This window comes from Portunus trituberculatus, chromosome 32, assembly GCF_017591435.1.
Source record: "Portunus trituberculatus isolate SZX2019 chromosome 32, ASM1759143v1, whole genome shotgun sequence".
NCBI classification, from domain to species: Eukaryota; Metazoa; Arthropoda; class Malacostraca; order Decapoda; family Portunidae; genus Portunus; species Portunus trituberculatus.
This window is the reverse complement of record NC_059286.1, coordinates 3,242,948-3,260,681: the sequence shown is the minus strand read 5'-3', so window position 1 is coordinate 3,260,681 and position 17,734 is coordinate 3,242,948. Positions and strand designations below refer to the sequence as shown.

At 41.2% G+C, this 17,734-nt stretch overlaps 2 protein-coding genes and 1 non-coding gene across 19 annotated transcripts in view; 2 read left to right on the top strand and 1 right to left on the bottom strand.

Annotated features, from left to right (window-relative positions):
• Window positions 1–3,134, top strand: part of LOC123512024 (zinc finger protein 358-like) — a 26,548-nt gene extending 23,414 nt beyond the window's left edge. For 4 of the 8 annotated variants that reach the window (XM_045268162.1, XM_045268166.1, XM_045268165.1 and 1 more), the window contains exon 5: window positions 1,568–3,107. In XM_045268162.1, coding sequence (XP_045124097.1) covers window positions 1,568–3,049 — 1,482 coding nt within the window. In that variant the 3' untranslated portion in view covers window positions 3,050–3,107. Of the gene's footprint in view, window positions 1,175–1,567 lie in introns of those variants that run through there. The other 4 variants (XM_045268168.1, XM_045268163.1, XM_045268164.1 and 1 more) reach the window with 4 other exon arrangements.
• An 880-nt stretch (window positions 3,135–4,014) lies between these two features.
• On the top strand, window positions 4,015–15,001 carry LOC123511919 (tubulin-specific chaperone C-like). 10 transcript variants are annotated; one of them, XM_045268008.1, is made up of 7 exons: window positions 4,015–4,137; window positions 4,916–5,049; window positions 7,083–7,185; window positions 7,344–7,388; window positions 8,145–8,344; window positions 9,220–9,362; window positions 13,213–15,001. In XM_045268008.1, exon 7 carries the CDS (start codon window positions 13,858–13,860, stop codon window positions 14,866–14,868), a length of 1,011 nt encoding a protein of 336 aa, XP_045123943.1. In that variant the 5' UTR covers window positions 4,015–4,137; window positions 4,916–5,049; window positions 7,083–7,185; window positions 7,344–7,388; window positions 8,145–8,344; window positions 9,220–9,362; window positions 13,213–13,857; the 3' UTR covers window positions 14,869–15,001. The 10 variants fall into 10 exon arrangements, with proteins under 10 accessions (XP_045123943.1, XP_045123933.1, XP_045123937.1 ...); XM_045267998.1 differs by having other exon boundaries at window positions 7,051–7,185; XM_045268002.1 differs by having other exon boundaries at window positions 7,051–7,185; window positions 8,145–8,349.
• Window positions 15,002–16,479: 1,478 nt separating this feature from the next.
• Trnat-ugu lies at window positions 16,480–16,551 on the bottom strand. Its single transcript has one exon. It is a non-coding gene; the product is annotated as a tRNA-Thr (tRNA).
• Window positions 16,552–17,734: the final 1,183 nt, after the last annotated feature.

The following is a 17,734-nucleotide window of genomic DNA, read 5'->3' as shown; positions in this document are numbered from 1 at the left end:
TTTCGTTATTGTCTTGAGTGCGTGGGAAGCAAGGGCAGTCAGGAAAAATGTGTTTATTTGTATTTCCCTACACTTTTTTATATCCATCTTTTGCCGTGAGTGAGTGAGCGAGCGAGAGAAAGTGAGTGAGGTAGAGAGAATGAGCGCGTGAAAGAAAGCTGCCTAAAAAAGCGGACCCCAAACACTACCCTGTATGATGCCTTTATACTCGGTATATACATTATATATTATAAATAATAATATTAATAATAACAGTTATGCTCCCCACACCACCCACCCCTAAGCAAGTTTGTACCAGATGATAAAGTTTGTACTGGAGGTTTCCTAGCAATTAAGCTGCGATATATTACTACGTAACTAGTAACCAACCAGCGTACAAGAGGGGATCGACGTGCGCAGTAGGGCGACGCTTGAGGCCCGTCCTGCGCATGTTACGTAGCAAAGACAAGTAGTTCGTGAAGATTTCTTTTATTCCGCCGCGGAGGGTGTGCTGCGGCGTATCCCCCCCGCGGCCGAGGCGGCTGTGGGGGGCGAGAAATTATTTTGTGTATCTGAAGGTACAGAGGCGCTTCTCTGCCCGGGCGCCTTGCTCAAGTGCCGCGCGCCCCGCCCCGCCCCGCCCGTGCCCACGCCTGCGCCCACACACACACACACACACACACACACACACACACACACACACACACACACACACACACACACACACAAGATGTACTTAACGCCATGCTAACCGCACGTACACTATTGTGGACACATATCCTAATATCATTCAAACAAGGTAGAACTGTACTTAATATTAATTACTAGAATACCCGTCCTCAACTTATGCACACACACACACACACACACACACACACACACACACACACACACACACACACACACACACACACACACACATTCCCCGGTGTCTTCCCAGAGAAGTTCCATAACGTGGCATCCACTTCCAGGGATGTTTAGTGCAATGTTCGGAGCCATTCCTGTCTCATTCCACCTCCGCCAGTCAGCGTTCGTCTCAGCACAGGTGGCATTCCAGTGTGTGGGGGGCACGTTGGTAACTAACATTCCATAATCGTCACTTTCGAGGGCGTGAGGGCTGGGGGGCGGGGGGCTTGCGGCTCATCGTTTGTAATCCTATTTCTGAAAGAGAATAAATTTGTGCTTCCAGGAGCGATCCGGATTTTGGTATTTCCTTGTGGTGGTTGCCGAGGTGGTAGTAGTGATGTTAGTAGTAGTAGTAGTAGCAGTAGTAGTAGTAGTAGTAGTAGTAGTAGTAGTAGTGGCAGTAGCAGGAAGAGCAACACCACCATTAAGGAGGAGGAGGAGGAGGAGAAGGCAAAATACAACAATGAGTGGAGGAGGAAGATTATAAACACATAGCAAGAATAACAGCAGTAGTTGGAATATTGTAGTAGTGGCAGAAATAGTAGTAGTAGCTGTAGTAATAGTAGTAATCGTGGTGGTGGTGGTGGTGATGGTGGTATTTTGGTAATTGTATTAGAAGTAGTTGTAGTAAGAGTGAGGGTGGTGATGATTCAGCTCTCAACGCAACTGCTCCCATGAACAGGACCCTGTCACAGCGAGGGGCCTCCCGTGCCCTGTGCTAGAGGATGCCACTGTCAAGGTGAAACCAAGTGAAGTGCCGGAGCGTGCTACTGTCAAGACCGAGCCAATTGAAGTGCCAGAGGATGCCACTGTCAAGATGGAGCCATGTGAAGTGCCGTCCAGTTGTGGCTCTCCGCCGGTTGCCACAAAGAATGAATCTGCATACCTTGCAAGCTTGCATGAGTACTCTCCCTTCTCCCTCTCCAGCGGATTCCAGCAAGACCAGTACTGCGCCATTCAGCCCGTGTTGGTGGCCCTGCCCCGCGGCCAGCAGAATGAGGCCACCGAACGCTCAGAGCAAGACAAAGTCACCCCCAGTTCCTTAGAGGAGGCGGCTGTTGCGTCATGTTCTAGAGACCATACGTATCCGGTCACCGCCCAGCCACGCCCCGCTACCGCCTTCGCCTTACCCGCCCATTACCGCTGCAGCACCTGTAGTAAAGTGTTTCCCCGGGGTCGGCGGCACCGTTACCTGTCCCACGTGCGAACCCATACTGGAGAACGGCCCTATCAGTGTCCCTCCTGTGGCCGCACCTTCGGGAGGCGGGACCATCTACAAGTGCACTTCAGGCTGCACACAGGTGAACGGCCCTTTCAGTGTTCAACCTGCAGTGCTGCCTTCACCCACAAGGTGTCACTCAGAAACCACAAGTGCCCCATCCCTCAGGAAAGCGGCGTGGCTGGCCAAGACCTCGACTCCAGCCCAAACCCTGTCACTCAATCCATCCCTACCGTCACCCCGTCCAGCCCTGTCTCCATTCCATCCATCCCTGCCGTCACCCGATCCAGTCCTGTCTCCTCTACTTCATCCATCCCTACCGTTATCTCATCCAACCCAGCCTCTATCACCACATTCATCTCTGCCATCACCCCTTCCAGCCCACCCTCTTTCACTTCATCCATCCCTGCTGTCACTCCGTCCAGCCTAGCCTCAGTCATTCCATCCAGCGGTGTTGTTACCCCACCTCCTGTCGCCACCCCTCTTCCTGTCTCGCCGCTTTCCCGTTCCTTTGCGTTACAGACAGACCCCTTCACTTCCCAGCCTCCCTCCGCTGATCCCCTACCGCGAACAAGTCCACATTCTACGTCTGTCACGCCGCAGCTAGAGAAACTGTCTAAAGCTACCGCCACTCGGTCCCCAGCAACGCCTCCCCCGGACTCGCCCCATCCTGGCGACACTGATGATTCGGGGAAGGCTGGGCACATTTCCATTCCTTCCCCTCTCCCCGTCAACCAGGAAGTTTCTTCGCCGAGTTCCCCTGAAGCTGGCCATCCAGACCCATCATATCTCCTGGACGTTCCTGGAAAGAGTCTGGAAGAGGGAACGTCATGCGGAGTGGCGACGGAGAGCATGGCTTGGCGGGGGGTGCCTCTCCCCTCCTGGTGGGAAAAGTCTGGGTCCCTACCACTGAGACTCAGACCCAATAAATTTCCCCGAGTATGAGAGAGAGAGAGAGAGAGAGAGAGAGAGAGAGAGAGAGAGAGAATACATGCATGAGATATCAATACAGTGCAACTGTTTTTTTTTTTTTTTTTCACCATTGGATGTAATACGAATAATAATTGTATTGACAAAAATAAGATGTGCCTTGAAGTATTTTTTTTCCTCTTCATACGTAGATTCACACACACACACACACACACACACACATATAGAGTGGCAGTAGTAATAGTAGTAGCATCAGTTATAGCAATAGCAGTAGTAGAAGGTGGAGGAAGAGAAGTGGTGGTGATAATAGTAACAATAACAATGGTAAGGAACGTGTCAGCAGGGAAGGGAAAGTAGCGAGGTGTAGTGTTGGCGTGAAGCAAGGCATGAACGCTGCCAGCCGGGCCGTGACGTGCACCAGCAGGAAGGCGAAAGGACACGGCCCGTATCTTCCTGTAGTTACTTCTGAGTGCTTTCCTTCCTCTACCGGCGCGGAGAACATTGATTAGGTTGCTTGCCGACATTGTGACGACCTATATGTTTAATTTACGAAACAGCAATGGTGTGTGTGTGTGTGTGTGTGTATGTTTAATGGATTCTTTATTGTATTTGTTAGGGTAGTTTGTGAATTGTGAAGAAACAACGAGATGAGGCTTCTCTCTCTCTCTCTCTCTCTCTCTCTCTCTCTCTCTCTCTCTCTCCCATTTAACGATACAATTGAATTCAGTAAAATCCTGATTACAGAGAAGTTGCCTTTAATAGGTTTCTTGGAACACACTTAGATGGATGATAGCTAGGCGCATATGTGTGTGTGTGTGTGTGTGTGTGTGTGTGTGTGTGTGTGCGCGCGCGTGTGCGTGTGTGTAATTCCATGAATCACACTCATGAGTTGCCGCATCATGCTACAGACATTCAGGCGGGGAGTGGGAGGGGGACATGCACAGTGCCCTGCTTACCACCCCGCCCCTTTCCCGGACTCGCAGGTATTCTTCCGTGCGCTGGAGAAAGCTCAAACCGTACGTACCTAAATATACCGGTGATTGATTATTGGCGTGACGCAACTGCCGGGTTATCGTCGCCAAGGAAACTGGAGAAAAGCCAGCGTAAGTATTACGTTTACAGCCAATAGAAGTGAATATCATTGAGTTTTATAGGGTTAGCACATAAACTAGGCCTTTCTTTTCCTTTTTTTTTTTCATTCTTCTTTAATATTCTTAGGCAATGTAACAAGATGAAACATATCGACATTATTAACTGTCTTATATTGGTGTCTCAACTTCTCTAATTTCAACATGCTCTAATAGAAATCATAGGGAACGTTGACTGGGCATGATTCCAGTGATAGACTAATAAATATTCTACATTATAAGCGAGCAAAAAACAACTATAAGAACTCGATCTATCAGCTCCGTGGTAGCCTATCTGAAAAGTAAATGTCGCTATGAGAGAATAGAGATCCAACACACACACATTACAGAAAAATATGCACCCTTAGATAATTACAGAAAATAAACCCCCCTAAATAACATCACAGTAAAATAAACACCCTTAAATAACATTGCAGTAAATCAAACAACCCAAAATAAAAACAGTAAAATAAACACCCTTAAATAACATCACAGTCAATCAAACACCCCAAAATAAAATCATAGTAAATAAACACTCTCGAATAACATCACAGTAAATTAAACATATTTTGATAAACCGATTCACCAGCTAGAGCCTTTGGAATGTATAGAAATGGTGTTATGTCATTTTAAAAACCCGCATCACTTCAGCTAGAGTCTCGTAGTTATAGTTGTTCATTTTTCTGTGATGTGTGCGTGTTTGATCCGTATTATTAATTAGAACGTTCTATTCTCTCATCGCAATCATTTCCAGATGAATCCTTACATAGTACCGTAGAAAAGAGTACAATCGTGACGTCACCTTCGGGCATGACGTAATCCGCGGCAGATCTTCACCCACTGATGGTCACCAGGGAAACATTGCCCTGGCCTGCTTGCATTTCTTAGGTAAGGTGCTTCAATACTTACCTTCACAGCTGCTTCTGGATCAACAGTGGCACCCTTGAGCTGGAACTGATGATATAGAAGGTGAAAATTATAGTTTATGATGTAGTATGTTTAAATCTTCATACTAGGACTGTGGATAAGAAGTTTTGGCGATTTACTTGTATTTCTACGCTTTGGGAATGCTTTACGATGATGTTTGAGTAATAAGGGGTTTAGGTTATTAGTGTTTGGATGGAGCCTTGTTAAGTGAAGTGCTGTGTTAAGTAACGACCAGCGACGGTCAGGTGAGGACAGGTGAGTCTGCCCCTCGTGTGTAATGTGTATGTTCTAGGGTGTTCTGTGGATTTGTCGCCTTGTGTTGTCGTGGGTGGCCCGCCTGGTGAGTCAGTTGTAGTGTTTGTTAGTGTGGAAGCAAATGTAAATCATTGCTCAATGTTAGGCTTGCGTTGGGTGTGTCCATAGCCGGATATTGGCACTCTTGACCCCAGTGATGGTAAGACGTTAGAGAGCTACAAAACTTACAATGGTCCTTCTTGCCTGCGTCGTCTTTAGTTTGTCTTATTTTATTTTTATATGGACTGGCCGCAATGTACTCCTCTCTGTGGTGTGGTACTTTGTTTCTTGAAGTTGAAATGTCCTGTTTATAGAGAGAGGCTTCTTAGGATGAGATTGATGACCAGAGGGGTGTCAGTGCCCTCTTGGCCGTGTTGGTCGTTGCAAGCATAGATAATGTCGCCCCTCACTCTCTGCCTCCTTGAGTTGTGAGTCCCAGTCTGGTCTCAATGTGGAGATAACCTTAGCCTCATCTCCTAAGGCTAATATTTATGTTATATAGAATTAAGGTCACAGGGTCATACAATATATATATCAACCTCTGGAAAAATTTTGAGCAATATAAAACAAGAGAAAAGGTTAGTAAATATTGAAAAGAATCATGTAGTTCTGCTGTTCTTATAGTTATGGGCATCTTATTCTTTTGTCTTGATATTGCCGTTACATAATGTTAGGAATATATCATGCAACTTTTCATTTTCTTTATCTTTTTCTCAGCAGATTCAGGAAGTTGTAGGTATTAGCATTAAAGTAAAATGTTTGATGCAGAAAACAAATTCCTGCTATCAAAGACTAATGTAAACCTTAAGTTCTCCTTGACCTTGTCTGAAGTCATACTTACTTTGCTTATTCCAATCTTTGCCAATTGATAGTGAAGGGCAGTTTAATAACTACATCCAACAAAACTTTTAACCTCATGACTGGGAGAAGGAAAATGCACCACGTGTGTATATATATATATATATATATATATATATATATATATATATATATATATATATATATATATATATATATATATATATATATACAGCTAGTAATGGCAAGGTAGGCTGTAATGCTCCTTAGTAACACACTTACATCTTGTGCACTTGTAATGTAATGTTACTGCTAAACATTTGACTTCTTGATATCCAGTGTGGTAGACTGTCAAAAGATCTGACTGGTTAGATTAATCTTGAAAGGTGTGATTGAGAATTTTGGAAGAAGAGATAAGGATATGTTGGATAGTGGAGTTACTTTTGAGTAGGTTGATAATCCTGCTGTGGATTTTAAGGGAATAGTAGTGGAGTCTCCATATTTTAAGAAGCTCCTTAAATACAATATTTTGCTTGTACGATTGATTATATCTGGTTTGATATAAGAAAAGGAAGTCAAGTGTCTATGACATAGTGTCCCTAGTTGCACACACAGCCAGTGCTTGAAGTAATTTTGGAAGATACTAACCAGACAGTTTTATAACCTTTGATGTGATAAGCTAAGAATTTTTTTACTTTTAAAGAGAACAGCATTCTTGATTGGTGAAATAGCAAATAGAACACCAACTTGTTATTCATGTTATTATTATTTATATTAGAAAAGACTGATAGAGTTTCTCTGCAGTATTGCATACCATGAGTTATACAAACAGCAACCCTTAACATTGCTCCCTCCCATTCTCATTGATAGATGTTGAGATGAAAAAATATCCTCGATCACAGACATTCAGCTTGGTGAAGAAGACAGCTGGTGTTTTGTTTGTGCTGGAGGTTGGAGTGTTCGCTGGCCTCTATTATGTTTATCATCGCATGAATACTGATCGAGGTAAGCATATTTTTCATATCATTGTTATTACATATGCTTTTTTTAACTTTCAAATTCTTTCAGATGAAATGTATATTATTGCAGGAAAAGTGTTTTGTAGGTCATCTTTTCTAAATCAAGGAAGATGCGTGTTTATGTGTGTTCTGTTTGAATTCCAGATTTCCGGTATTATATGAGAAATAACTACAGTGTAGGCCTTGAAGGTGAGTACTGCTGTGATACTTCATGTTTTAAAACATTGAGATGGCATAGAAAGTAGCAATGAGAGGGAGTGGTTGGGATTGAGCTCTGGGCAGGACATTCATGATTTTTTTCTCTCTGGGTTTACTTCACCAAATTGTAGTGATGTGATTTGATTATAAAATTATAATTGTTTATAGTAATACATTAAAAATATTCATTATGATGTGGGGAAATACATAATATGAATAACAAAATATAGTGTAAGGTATATAAATGTAATAAGTAGCTACATATAATGCAATTACTTATTGATACACAGTAAATCACACAAGTTACCAAATGATACAGGAAAGCATAAGACTTTCCACTTGAGCATGGAATCAATTTTAATATATTTCCTGTCTTCATTTTCCTTCTCTACCCAATTTTGTTTTCCATCCATATCCTTAAACTCCTTTATGCCCCTCCTTTTTTTTTTTTTTTTATATCCTTTCCCTTTTCTGCCTTTTTCTCTTAACACCTTTCTTCTCTTCTCTTCCTCTACTCTTTCCTTTCCTTGCTTTTCATCTTAAACATATTCTTGTCCATTTCTTCCTTGTTCATTTACCTCCTTTAATAAAATCCAGAGTTTGTTCAACCTTGAGTGTCATGTATTATCATGGAGATCTTTAAATTTATGAATGTAATCTATTGCTGTATCATTTTGAAAGGTATTAAGCAAATTGTAAACCCATTTTCAAGTTTTCTGTTGTACCATTTTCCTCTCTTTTCTCCAGCTTTCTATAGTGTTGGAGAATTCATGAACAGTCAGGACAGGACCAGAAAGTTTGACGAAGCAGTGTGGGCACAACAGTTTGGATCTCAGTCTGGAAGCACAAAGGAAACAAAGCAGTGAAGCACATACCAACCTGTCCTCTGTCACTTCTCAGCTCCCAGTGCATTTTTCACTTTGTCCTGACATTGTACTTGTCAGCAGGTAAGGTAAAGTTCTAGAACACTAGTTTAATTAACTATCACTTTTGTTGCCCCACACTCCCACACAAGCATTCTTATTTTATTCTTAACTTTTATTATTTTCTTTTTCATGCCTTGGCTTTTGCTTGTGTATGTATTCATTACTTGTGTTTTCATTTGTTGCTCACACTTTATCTTCTTATTCAGTTCAGAAGTTGAAATATCCAATAACAATATAAGATAACTAGTAAGAAAATTAAATTAAGCACCAAAATTAAGGAGTATTTCAGTAAAAGAAAAATGACAAAACAATAATGATTCTGTAATTGAACTTATAATCTGAACCTGTAGAGAGAGCCACCAATACCACTGGGAAGATAGAAAATGTTGATCTGTTAGCTAAAATTTATAAGGGAAAATATTATGTCCACTTTCTTGAACACCACTCTTGACTTTACTAAATTAACTGTTTCCAATCTTTCACTTTTCTCCTGAATTCAGTAGGTCCTTGTGATGTTTTCCTCATGGTTAGGGATCATTACTAAATCTGAAAGCTTAGGGACACTTCAGCTTGCATATCTTAACCAGGAATTAGATGCATTTGTATGAAAATTTTAATCCCACATATAATTTGCTACATTTGCTTCAATTGATATTGTCTTTAGCAGTAATTTGTCATTATTGCTTTTTAACCATAAACATAACCATTGACTTAATCACATATGGGAGAACTCATTAGTCTTAATACATACAACACTGAGCTGTTGCTAATTAATGCATTCGTGCAGAGTAAACTGATGTTGGACTTATAAACAAATAATTTTTCCATGTTTTAAGAGATTTACTTGGTACTAAGTAAGGAATTATGATAAAACTTCTAATGTATGGGTATCCTAGGCAGGTGTGAGAGTAAGAGGGGAGGTAGAGATCTAGAGGCAACCATGTCTGCACTCAAGAGTATGTATTATCTTGGAGGCTTTTCCCTGGCAGCCTATGTGCTTTGGAAGGTCACAGTGAGGGACCCTGAAGAGTTCCGCAAGGTTAGGTCCTTATTTTTCTTCCTTCTACCTTCCATTCTGCTTTTCATTTATTATTTTCATTTTCATTTCTCATCCCCCATTGGTTCCTCAAATCCACACACACACACACACACACACAAAATGAAGAGAGGACAGAAGAGGAGAAGAAAGAGTTTTTCTGGAGAATCTTGGATATGAGACTGAGGAAGTGGTTCATAACCCAGAAAAGTACAGTAAGAAAGGACTAAAGAAACTTACGTATGAGCGGAATGTAATGTATTCCAACATAAATGGAGTGATATCGGGGATTTTAGAACTCAACGATTACTTGAGGGACAAGAACCCAGATATTGTGGGTCTTACTGAAACAAAACTGAGAGAGGGAGAAGACCTGATGATGGTTGGAGAAGGGAAATATAATGTTTGGAAAAGAAATAGAGTAGGTAAGATGGGAGGAGGAGTGATGTTGCTGGTTAAAAAAGATATAAAGGTGGATCAAGTGAAAGAAGGTATGGGAAAGGCAGAAGTGCTAAAGATCAGAGCAGAAACTAATGAAGGAAAAAGAGGCACTACATAGTGGTGTACGTACCACCTAAGACAAATGCATGGTCAGTACAGGAATATGAAGAAATGATAAGTGATACAGGAACATGTCTGGAAGAAATGTTGGGTGGCTGTGAACGAACTATAATGATGGGAGATTTTAATTGTAAAGAGGTGTGTTGGGAGGACTGGTCAATGGAAGGATCAGAGACAACATGGGGAAATACACTATTGACACTGGCAATGGAAAATGTGTTAACTCAGTGGGTCAAAGAAGATACTAGGTTTGGAGGAGAGGGAGCATCGTCAAGACTGGACTTGGTCTTTAGTACAGAGCCAATGGTCATTGAGGAGATGAGGGTGGAGTGCCCTTTAGCAAAGAGTGATCATGCAGTTTTGGAGTTCAAGGTGATAGATGAAGAGAAATCTAGAAGAAATGAAGAATATAAAGTGGGAAGATGGAATTATGCCAAGACAGATTTTGGAAACCTAAAGAAATTCTTTCAAGAGACAAATTGATGAAATTCAAGAGTGCTAAGGGAGCAAATGAAAAGTGGAAGGAATTTATAAAAATATACAAAGAAGGTGAGAAAAATTTGTACCAATAAGACAACATAGAGAAGTTGGAAAGCAGGACTGGTTTAACGATAGATGTGAAAAGGCTAGAACAAGAAAAGAGGATGCATGGAAGAGGTGGAGAAGGAAAAGACGGATTAAGCAGTGGGAAAGTTACAAAAGAGCAAGAAATGAATATGTGTTGATTAGAAGAGAAGAAAGAAAGAAACAAGAAAAGGATATAATTGATAAATGTAAAGACCAACCAAGGCTTTTTACAGACATGTGAACAACAACATCAAAAATAGAGAAAGTATTGAAAGTTTAGAAGTAAATGGAGTATGCAGTGAAGATCCCAGGAAATGGCAGAGGCTATGAATGGATGCTTTCGGAAGGTATTCACAAAGGAGACTGCTTTTGACAAACCACTGGTAATGGAACAGAAAGGGATTATGAAGGAGTTTCAAGTAACTGTGGAGGAGATCAAGAATATGATGGGGAGTTTAGAAGTGAGAAAAGCTGTGGGACCTGATGGGGTATCAGGATGGATTTTAAGAGAATGCAGGAGCAACTGGCAGAAAAAGTTTGTGAAGTAATTGATGCCTCATTAAGGGAAGGTGTAGTGCCCCAAGACTGGAAAAGAGCTAACATTGTCCCAATCTATAAATCAGGTAACAAGAGAGACCCATTGAACTATAGACCAGTGTCACTTACAAGTGTGGTAGCTAAGATGTGTGAGAGGGTGGTGAAGAATAGATGGACAGACTTCTTGGAGAAAATGACATACTTTGTGAGTGTCAATTTGGTTTTAGAAAAGGGCGTTCATGCACGACAAACCTGATATGTTACTATTCGAGGGTGATAGATGTAATACAGGAAAGAGATGGTTGGGCTGATGGAATATATCTGGATTTAAAAAAGGCCTTTGATAAGGTACCACACCGGAGACTGATCTGGAAACTTGAAATGGTAGGAGGAGTGCATGGCAGTTTACTAAAATGGATGGAAGACTTTTGGTAGGAAGAGAAATGAGAACAATAATTAAGGACAGACCATCAGAATGGGGCTTGGTGGAGAGTGGAGTTCCACAGGGATCAGTGTTGGCACCAGTAATGTTCGGTCTACATAAATGACATGGTGGATGGGGTGTCCAGTTATGTGAGCCTATTTGCAGACGATGCAAAATTGTTAAGAAAAGTGAGATGTGACAAAGATTGCGAACTACTCCAGGAAGACTTGGACAGAATATGGAAATGGAGCTGTACATGGCAAATGGAGTTCAACACGACAAAATGCAAGAAAATAGAGTTTGGCAAGAGTGAAAGAAGAATCAGGAGTATGTACAAGATAGGAAATGAAGACATAAAACCAGTCATGAAGAAAAAGACCTTGGGGTGACAATTACCAATGACCTATCGCCAGAGAGACATATAAACAAAATAATTGGAGAAGTATTGAACTTATTGAGGAACATAAGAGTGGCGTTCAGATATTTAGATGAAGAAATGATGAAGAAAATAATTACTGCAATGATAAGACCGAGGCTTGAATATGCAACAATACAGTGGGCTCCGAACTTAAAGAAACACATAAGGAAACTAGAGAAAGTACAGAGGGCTGCAACAAAAATGGTGCCTGACTTAAGAGATTTGACTTATGAAGACAGACTGAAAAGAATGCAACTTCCGACCCTGGAAAACAGAAGAGAAAGGGGAGACCTGATAGCAATATACAGAGTGATGATTGGCATGGAAAAATGGATAGGGAAGATCTGTGTATGTGGAATGAAAGAATGTCGAGAGGGCATGGGAAAAACTAAAATGGCCACTTATAGGAGAGATGTGAAAAATATAGCTTCCTCATAGAAGGGTGGAAGCATGGAATAGTTTAGACGTGGAAGTGGTCAACGCAAGGAATATTCATGATTTTAAGAAAAGCTGGACATTAATAGATATGGAGACGGGACAACACGAGCATAGCTCTTTTCCCGTATGTTACAATTAGGTAAATACAATTAGGTAAATACACACTCTCTCTCTCTCTCTCTCTCTCTCTCTCTCTCTCTCTCTCTCTCTCTCTCTCTCTCTCTCTCTCTCTCTCTCTCTCTCTCTCTCTCTCTCTCTGTGTGTGTGTGTGTGTGTGTTGTCATTCAGTCAGTCACCTGATGTAAACATATTAAGATTTTCAGCATAAATGTTTGATTTTTTGACATATGCACTTCTTTCTTTGCTTACAATCTTAATAACAGATGGCTGGCTTTATTTATTGCCTATAATGTGCTTACATGGTAAACTTTTGGTTTGGTAATGAGTTTATCTCGGTTTCTTTCTGTGCACTATTTTATGTGTCCTCTCTAAGGTTCACATTATTTATTAGATATATTTTATTTGTTGATTTATGTTTTTTACTTAAATTATGGTGATCTATAAATTTATCTCTCACTTTGGCAGGATTTTCAATTTTCAGTATCACCATCCTCTTAACACACAAATCCTGCTCTCTCCTATTTTAAGCCAACATCTCGCATGCACATACTCACTTTCATAATTCGCTGGTATGTTGTAAGAATTAATTAGAAACACATCTTCCTCTTGAGTTCTTGTAAGGGAAATAACTTAGCAAGGTTCGTGTGTAGACATTAAAATGACTAATAATACAACAGGATGAATCTAAAATGTTACAGCTCTCCACCAGAAAAATAAATCCTTTGATCCCCATTATTCATAATATACACTGCCTCTCATTTCTAATGCTTTGTCTCCCAATCCTGTAGCTGCTCCCAGAGAAGAATGAGCTGGACTATGAGAATGCATCCAGAAAGCGGAGTGCAGCATTTGTAGAAATATTGAAGCACTCAGCAGCAGGAGACAGCCCAGAAGAGGCTGTTAAGAAACTCAAGAAGGATTTAGAGAAAGCTCCCAAGACCTCATAAGATTATAATATTTATATACCCCAGACCTTATCTTAACTTGTCCCATATTGATTGTGTGAGGCAGTAAAACAACAATAGAATATTAAAACTAAGATGTATATTTATGTACATAAGTCAGAATTGTAGTAGACTTAAATGTTACTAGCTCTCAGGAAGGTGCTTTGTAAATATAGTGCATAAGTAATGTCCTGTTGAGAGTTAAACCAATTCTGCTTTCTTGGAAGTTATTGTTATTGTAGATTGCTTTGGTTAATGGACAAGAAAAGCTGTTAGAAGCTGATAAAAGAATTTTCAAGATTGAGGGAAAGTAATATTCAAGCCAGTAGGGTCAGCTTTGTGAGATTCAAAAAGTGCAAAAGAATATTGAAAATCATATGTCAAAAATTCCATCAAAATCAGAAATTTTGCTCACTGGTTGGAGGGTGAACAAGACACACCCATCTTAAGAAAGAAATTCAGTTGAATTGGGGTATTGAAGCCTCTGCCATGGATGCCCCTACCAATTCCATCCACACTGGGGTTCTGGAGCGCATGCAGCGACGGCAGGAAGAACGTGAAGAGCGGTTACGACAGCGGCAGTTGGAAAGGGAGGAGCAGACTGGGCTGAGTACTAGTGCTATAGCAGACCACTTCCTGAAGGCCTTCCAAGGGATGCGCACTGAACTGAAGGCAGAAGTGGAAGCAGCAGAGAGCGTTGCAGCAGATGAGCTGACACAGTATTTAGATGGCTTGGTGAAGGGTGTGCAGGAGCTCCAGGACATGCTAAATGACTCTTCACGGCACTTGGCCTCCTTCCAGCAGAAAAAGGCACAGGAGGAGGTGGATGAAGCCTCAGCACATGTCCAAGCAGCTGTTGCCAACCTCCAGCCCACAAAGAAATTTGGGTTTGGCCGCAAAAAAATGGCTGCAAAAGGTGCTATTCCTACCAAGAAGCCTGTGAACCAGGATTCCACTGCAGAACCAAAAAAGACTGCCCTTGATGAACTGGCTGATCAGCAGTTCTTCGGCTTCAGGAATGAAACTGGCCGTACGCTGACAGTTGATCCTGAGGAGTTGATCGGCCGCCAGTTGAACCTGCATAACCTTGTTGATTGTACTATAATTGCTCTGGGCAGCCCTAGTGCAATACAGGCAGCCAGCCTGGACCGCTGCACTGTGTTGGTGGGTCCAGCAGCCCGCTCAGCATTCATCAAGGACTGCCACCACTGCACCTTTGTGTTGGCTGGTCAGCAGATGCGGGTCCACAACACACTTGACTCAGATCTTTACATCCACGTGACTAGTGCTGCAATTATTGAAGGTTGTCAGAGGGTGCGGGTGGCCCCCTATAATCTGGCCTACCCAGACCTTGACCAGCACTACCTCACCAGTGGCCTTAACACCAACATCAACCACTGGGACAAGTTAGATGACTTCGATTGGCTGAATGAGAATGAGGCATCTCCTAACTGGTCCACTGTGCCTGAGGGTGAGCGCCGCTGTAACTGGCTGGCATGAGGCTGTTATATGAATTTAATTTTTTCCTGTCTAATTTCTAAGATACACTACTGTGATAAAATTTTGTGCTGACTAGATGTGTTAAGGTTAATTGCAATTTTTTTTTTTTTTTTTTTTTTTTTTTCCAAACTCATTGGCATAGTATGTATGATGTTGACAATTTAAGGATAAAAAGAATTTCATTAATTTGTTGGAAAAAAAGATAAAATTACTTAAATGCCATTAGTAGGTTGTGTGTGTGTGTGAGAGAGTGAATTTTACTCATGGTTTGGAGAATTGTATGTCAGGCTCTATCATTATTTATTAGCATAGAGGGTTCATCATATAATTCAGTGTATGGGTAAGACTGAGCCCATATTCCACCACACAAAGAAAGTATGAGTTACAATACCTATTTACTGCTAGGTGAACAGGGACTACACATTAAAGAAGCTTGCCCATTTGCCTCGCCGCCTCCGGGACTCGAACCCAGCCCTCTCGATTGTGAGTCGAACGTGCTAACCACTACACTATGCGGTGTGTGTGTTCACTGTTTGATCTGCTGCAGTCTCTGACGAGACAACCAGACGTTACTCTACGGAGCGAGCTCAGAGCTGATTATTTCCGATCTTTGGATAGGCCTGAGACCAGGCACACACCGGAACAACAAGGTCACAACTCTTCGATTTACATCCCGTACTTACTGCTAGGTGAACAGGGGCTACACGTGAAAGGAGACACACCCAAAAATCACCCGGCCGAGGAATCGAACCCCGGTCCTCTGGCTTGTGAAGCCAGCGCTCCAACCATTGAGCTACCGGGTGTGTGGTTTTTTTTTTTTTTTTTTGTGTTGAGTTAAAATAATATTCTGAGCTGAAGGGTAATGAAAATTATTGTTCAATATATCATTTCACCAGGAATATTAGAATAACCAGTGACTATTTTAGAAAATAATATTGTAGTGATGAGCTGCAACATTTAGTCGCTTAAAACCTCGTTGGCAGTTGATAAAGGAAAAACTAAATATTTGTAACACAATGAAATACAGGTAAGAACTGCACGGGCATTGGCTGCAATTAATCTTACATGTGATAATATTTAAAGAAAAATAATAATAATAATCTTTGCCAAGTACCCGTGACACCAAGACCCATCCTTCGTGCCAGCCACTGAAAGTTGTACTGCTTGATTTAGCTTAAAGGCTACATTGTAAATACTATGTGCCATACAAGTTCATGTTGAAAATGCTAGACGTGTGTGTGATAGTGTGAGGTATTAATTAATTTTATGAAGCACCAAGCGATGTGAAACTTCTAATTGCTAAGACGAGACTGGCCAATTTTCCCCATCAATGAAAATAAAATAAGAAGATACAAGCATTTACGTCGTTTTCTTGCCATAGTGTTTCTAATAAGGTACCCATATGTGCTACAAATGGTTAAAGATCCAGTTCATCAGCATTCTCTTTACATCAACAATAACACACGATCTTACTAATGTCTTGATTGGAGGACAATACGATTTAGAACAGAAGTAGGTGTATGAAAGAAACCTAAGAGATGTAGGAAACGTTTATGCTGGGGAAAACTTAGAAAGCAAAGATATACACCATCTATAATCGATGTATTATTCTGCCCCCTGTGAGAATCGAACTCACGACCCCTGGTTTACAAGACCAGTGCTCTGCCTCTGAGCTAAGGAGGCATGGTTATAGAATCATCTTTATTTTAAATTGAAAATGCTAAATTTTTCTATAACTCGTTTTATTTATCCTTGATGTGTAATGAAAACATGCAAACTAAATAACAACTTCCCAATATATAAGCAACAGTTAACGTGCGGCAACATATGATCTACCGTACCGTACACCTTGGCACAATGGTTCACTCTACATAACATTAGCTGCGTGTCGCTGCTCTAGCTAAGTTTTTTTTTTTTTTTTTATCAACTTTCTAGACTGTCCAGTTTCATCTATCTATTCCAGTAGAATTCCCAACCTGTGGTAGGCCTACGTCTACCACTATATAGTTGTACACGAGGGCCTTCCAGGTGGTACATGAGCACTTATGGGATCATATATGATTTTTAGTTGAAATAGATTAATTAATTTCTCAGAAGAAAAATTATAATTGCCATACACAAGAAAATATGGCATCAATCATACACATGCATGGTGGAGAAGAAACAGATCGATGCATTTCTCGCATTAAATTGAGTCGCCTTCCTTATTGTTTAGTTCATGTGTGTGGTTTATTTGTAAATAAATTTATATTTGCTGAAATTGAAAATTTCTGGAACCAGGTAATACGCGGGGATTGTATGGGACCTCAAGTTCCAAGTGGTACTCGGTTACTCGCCCTGGAAAAGTTTAGGAACCACTGATCTATTTTATTCCATATTATTTCGTGTGTGTGTGTGTGTGTGTGTGTGTGTGTGTGTGTGTGAATCAAGAAGGTTAGATTGAAGGAGGCGGCAAGCGCATGTCCTGCTATACTAAAAAAAAAAAAAAAGCCAGTGGATGGAGCGTATGAAGGTGTGTGGCGGAGTTTGGGATCGCAACATACTCCCAAACCACTGGCCTCTCCTATGGAAAATCGCCACTTTTTTTTTTTTCATTACTAGAGGAAAACTACAAAAGAACTTATGGTTTGACCTATGTAAACCATATCATGGAATGTCCTCTCATTGCTAAATTTAGGCCACAAGGTCAGCATGACTTGTACAGCCTCATTGACCATCTCCTAGACTCTTCTACCCTCAGGGATATATGTACTCAGGGAATATCCTCAGTTTGCTCCCAGACTGTAGGATGTCTTGGGCAATAAGGTGTGCAATATATGTATTTATTTTAAGTCTTTGCCCAGGGGTGTATTCTTCCTCCTGTTAT

What these genes read in the sequence shown, in the direction of transcription:
- LOC123511919 (XM_045268008.1), top strand. Translation starts at nt 13,858, where the DNA reads ATGGATGCCCCTACCAATTCCATCCACACTGGGGTTCTGGAGCGCATG.